This window comes from Phyllostomus discolor, chromosome 14, assembly GCF_004126475.2.
Source record: "Phyllostomus discolor isolate MPI-MPIP mPhyDis1 chromosome 14, mPhyDis1.pri.v3, whole genome shotgun sequence".
Classification (NCBI taxonomy): Eukaryota; Metazoa; Chordata; class Mammalia; order Chiroptera; family Phyllostomidae; genus Phyllostomus; species Phyllostomus discolor.
This window is the reverse complement of record NC_040916.2, coordinates 46124659-46129982: the sequence shown is the minus strand read 5'-3', so window position 1 is coordinate 46129982 and position 5324 is coordinate 46124659. Positions and strand designations below refer to the sequence as shown.

The following is a 5324-nucleotide window of genomic DNA, read 5'->3' as shown; positions in this document are numbered from 1 at the left end:
GACCAGTGTTTCATCCATTGTATGGATGCACAGCGTTTTAGTTAACATTTCTTTATTGTTGGACATTGAGGCAAGTTCTACCTCATTACTCTTCTAAGTAATGATGCACACACATGAAAAAAAATCTCTGGTGATTGAACCAGGGCCTTTTTCTTAAATCCAATGATGTTTTAAGCTTTGTGGATGCATCACTAAATTGGCCACTATGCTTATTCCTTACAACCTCAAGTGCCCATATCTCATACTTACAAAAAGACAGGTGGAAGCATAGGGTTTCGTTTATTAAAGACATTGAGCCTATATTTATTAGCTATTTACAATCCTTCTGTAAATCACCTTTGTCATTTCTCATTTTTTCAAAATTGGGAAATAATTTTTTATGTAATATTTATTACATTTTTTCTATTACTGTTTAGTTCCCTTGCTCCCCTCTCCCCCAGCCATCACCACATGGTTGTCCATGTCCATGAGTCCTTTTTCCTTTTTGCTCAATCCCTCTATCCCCTAACCTCCCCCCACAACTAGCTGTCATCTGTTCTCCATCTATGAGTTTATCTCTGTTTTGCTTGTTAGTTCAGTTTGTACATTAGATTCTACATATGGGAGAAATCATATGGTATTTATTTTTCTCTGACTGGCTTATTTCACTTAGCATAATGTTCTCTAGGTCAATCCATACTGTTTCAAAGGATAAAATTTTCTTCTTTTTTTTACAGCCAAGTATAATTCCATTGTGTAAATGTCCTGTAGTTGTTTTAATTTATTATTACTTAACACATTAGGACTTCTTGTATTTACCCTATGTGGGAATTGTGGAGCACTAATGTAACAGTAATCCTGAATAAATACTATGAATACTTATAGTTTGTTGTTTATTTTTTGAAAAACCTTTTCAAACTATTTAGAACTTCGTTAGGGTAATTTTTGCTCCTTGGAGCTGCAAATGGCATGGTCAGCCAGAAGCAGCTCCCTACTGATTCAGAAGCTTGTCTGGGGCGAGACTGAGAAACACCGCCGCAGGTGGCCGCTAGGTGTCTCCAGGCACTCTAGCAGCCGGCTGCTGGCGGCCTCGCGGTGCGCTGCTGTGGCCAGAGCTGCGTTTGTGGCTGACCCTTCAGCGCAGTGCTCATCTGCCTTCCTGATTACCGCCTTTGACCCAGGTCTGCCTTTCCCTGGCCTCTGCGCCTCTGAACAGCCCTTGTGCTTGGGGCCGATGCGGGTCCTTGGGTGGCTGTCGGGACATATCCGGCACAGAGGCTTAAGGTCTCAAAGCATGGATGCAATACACAGGGCTCCCCAGCCCCCTGCTGGCCACCAAACCTGTTGAGGTTACTCTGGTCCTGCATATCGGAAGTGCAAGTTAGTGTAAGGAGTTGGCAGGGCAAGGACATTACTGAAATGTGAGTGCAGAGGGGAAATTAGAGGTCTCAAGGCTCACTTTCCAGTGGAGGAGACAGGCAGGTAAGCCCACAGTCACAGGTTTGATGGTGGGGCAGCTGCTTTGGGATGAACATGGGGATGCGGGAATGCGTGGAGGGACAGGGAAGAAGAGACTTAATGCAGACGTTGACATTTGGGCTAGGTCCAACAGGATGTGGTCAGTAGAAGGTATCACTTTGCCTAAAATCAGAGACAACCTTTTTTCCTCAGATGGGGTCCTATTGCAGCTATGGCTTTTGTGGTTTGGAATCATAGTGATATAGAGTTAAAAAAAGCAACATTAAACACACTGAGCTGGGCTGAAAAAAAGTAATCTAGAGAGCATTCTATTACTTTCAAGGAAACCAGGACAGAATGGTTGTTGCATTGAAGGTCTTGCCCCTGATAGCTCTGGGGCCAGTTGAGAAATGTGTGGTGGTTATGTTTCCATACCTGAAACATGAGATAATAGGACCCACATCCCAGTGTTGTTGGGAGGGTTCGTTGAGGAACCATATGCCAAACAATTGAAATCATGCCTGGCTCATAGCAAGCACTAAGGAAATATTTGATTTTATGATTATCTTTATTTTTAAAATCAGCTGATTTCTCAGTTCCAGTTTTCTTCCCAATTTTCTCATATCAGACATTTATAACCCAAATTTCTCCCCTGCGTCTCAGTTTTTAAAAATTATTATTATTATTTTTAATCTTCACCCCTAGGACATTTTTTTTTTCTGTTGATCTTAGAGAGGAAGACAGAGAGAGAAAGACAGAGAGAGAGAAACATCGATTCGAGGGAAACATTGATCAGTTGCCTCCAAAACATGCCCTGACCAGGACTCGAACCTGCAACCTAGGCACGTGCCCTGACTGGAAATCCAACTGCAACCTTCTGGTAAATGGGGTGACATTCCAACCAACTGAGTCACCCAGCCAGGGCACAACTTGTTCAGTTTTATCTCTCATCATTTTGCCCCCAGATCCTTATCGAAGAAATTGAGTTAATAGTCATCCTGAGGCCTTTTTCTTTTCTCCTGTTGTCTCAATGACTTTTCTGGTAGGTTTTGGATTCTTTGCCTCCTGGATCCCTGTCTTTTAGTTGGGGATCCTGGAATTCCTTCTGTATGCTGATGGTGAAAGTACCTTCCACCAGAGTCTAGGCTTGAGTCAGGCCATTTCCCACACCATGTTGTAGGGATATTTTCCTTTGATTGCTGTGGGATTGAAAACAGTTCCCTTCCTCCTCCTGTCCCAACATAAAATGTTCCCACAGGTTCTTTTGGAGGACCTGAAACTGCTGTTTTTTCAGGTCCAAAGTCAGGACCCGTCTCTTCCATAAGGTAGTGGTGGCCTGAGAAACAGCGGGGAGGGGGGACAGAGTAGCCTGGGTTGGAACAAAGTCAAAGACAGCCTAGTGGTGCTGAGGAAAAGAAACCTTTATTTTTCACAGGGTCAGACATGGGTGATGATAATTGATGGGGCAGATATTGCAAGCCCTGGCAGAGCTGGAGGCAGGCATCCTGTGGGGCCTGAGAGAGTGGACCGGAAAAGGCACTGAGGAACTATCAGCAGCTCCACAGAGATGTCTCAGCGCCACCGCAGGGCTCGGAGATGCAGGTACTGGGAGGAAATATGCTAGGTAGAGGATAGTCTCTGAAACGTTGTTTCCTCTGAAATCACTTGTCTCAGCATCAGAGTCCAGGTCATCAGCAGCCCCCAGAGCTGTGGCCACAGCCAGAGCCCCCGTTGTCACAGGAGTCAGAGCTCTGGAGCCGGCATCGGTGGGACCTGCGGCGGTGCCTGTGGTGGCTCAGGCAGCAGCCACCCTCAGAGCTGGAGCCACAGCCACCCCCGGGGCTGAGAGCACAGCCAGAGGGGGCAGGGGGTGAGCACTGTGCTGGGCTCTTTGGGGGGCACTTGGGGGAGGGGCACTTGGGAGAGGGGCACTTGGGAGGAGGCTGGCACTGTTGCTGGTTCTGCTGGCAGGACATCTTGGCAAGAGGTGAGAGAGCCTGGACAGATTAAAGGAAAAGGTCAGTTCAAAAGCTCCAGGCCAGTGTCTCCTCTATGAACATCTCCTAAAGCCACTGCTTTTCATACCAGCTGCTTCCTGAGCTGTGATGTTCAGGAGGAAAATAGAAACTGATACCAAGTTAAATTGACCTGAAAAGACATTTCCTGCACTTGCCCAAAATTCCCCTTCCAAAAGTAATGCTGGTATCATTTTCTGAGCTCCACATCTGTCTCTTCACAGAAACATGGAAGCAAATATACCCCAGTAATAACTCCTGAGAATGTCTCTGACATGTGTGCATCTTTCAGGAGAAAGATGCGAGGGGATGTTGACAGGCAGTGCTCTGGCATGTCACAGACCCGGATGCATCCCACAGAGATTCCTTGTTCACTGTCCCTGTTCTGTCCCCTGCTGCCCTCCAAGGTTCTGTTCTGGCTGGCTCCACATCAGACACCTCTACTTCCCTCTTCCCGACTGAAGTCTGGGGCTGTCTTCCCAACACCCCCGCCTGAGGTTCTGTCCCCTTCCAGACACTCACCGGATGCTGAGGAGGCAGGAGAAGGCTGTTCCTAGGGAGGCTGTGGTTGGGGAGCCCAGGGTAGGAGCCCTTTTATTCAGTGCTGGGTTCATGACACATGGTGTGAGCATGCTGCTGCTTTCACAACCAGGGGGAGGGTGGCAGCGCCACACACTTCCATCCCAGGTCTCCAGCTTCTTCCTGCACACTCGCCAGGATGCCTGGCAAGAGGGAACCAGGAAATCTTGATGACTGCTTCCCAGTGTGTTGGGGATCTGCCATTTTCTCCTTGCACTCATTCAGCTCAGATGCTTTAACTTTGACTCTGCCCCTTGCATTTTTGCTGGTTAGTGAGGATGTAGAGATGCATATGCCACATTTCCTGACCTTGAGCATTTCAAGTTTAACTGGACAGACATCAGAAAAGTAACATTTATGTTTGATACCCTGTGATTTGTCCTTTGATATCTCTGTCTTTTGGACATTAGTTCCCTATTGCTCTGCATAGTCTCAAGGGTCATGATCTGTTGAGGTATAATTCACTCCTGATCTCTGGGGGATGTTGGTGATCTGAGAACACTGGACCCTGGGAATGAGATGTGTTGGGAAATGGATGGAGGATGGGATCCAGGCCCTGTCTGGGGCGGGTGGAACTCCTAGGAGAACTAAAGCTAAGGTAGAATTATATAAATACAGTAATTGACCTGGCTGGTGTAGCTCAGTGGATTGAGCGCGGGCTGGGAACCAAAGTGTCCCAGGTTCGATTCCCAGCCAGGGTACATTCCTGGGTTGCAGGCCATAACCCCCAGCAACCGTACATTGATGTTTCTCTCTCTCTCTATCTCTCTCTTTCTATCTCCCTCCCTTCCCTCCCTAAAAATAAATAAATAAAATCTTTTAAAAAGTTAAAAATATACAGTAATTGAGATCACAAGACTCATAGTTAATAAATCCAGTTTTTTCATATTTAGTTTCCTATAGGATGCATGATATTGATTATAAAAATGATCTATGAGCATAAACTATTTAAGGTAATTATTGGGAGTCACAAAGATGATTTGTTCAATGTGTAGAATGGGGAGTTTGATGATGGTGGTGATGTTATGTGCATTGCATTTTATAGAACAGATCTCATAACTCCTAAGGTTTGTGTAGCATGATTTTTTTATGACATCTGAACCTTATTTTCTCAGTGGATTCTATTATAGTACTAGAAGTGAATTTCTCATTGGCTTCATTTCTACTATTACAATTACTCATTTTGCTATTTGTTTCCAAAAGATTACAGTTAGTACTGTAGCAAACATTAATCATTTATATTTACATTAAATGGTTATTTAAATATAAATTAAATTTTAAATAAAATATTTT

At 45.1% G+C, this 5324-nt stretch overlaps 1 protein-coding gene across 1 annotated transcript; it reads right to left on the bottom strand.

The window, feature by feature from the left end:
* Window positions 1-3128: 3128 nt before the first annotated feature.
* On the bottom strand, window positions 3129-3413 carry LOC114489110 (late cornified envelope protein 3D-like). The gene has a single exon (XM_028503117.1). It carries the CDS (start codon window positions 3411-3413, stop codon window positions 3129-3131), a length of 285 nt encoding a protein of 94 aa, XP_028358918.1.
* Between the last annotated feature and the right edge of the window lie 1911 nt (window positions 3414-5324).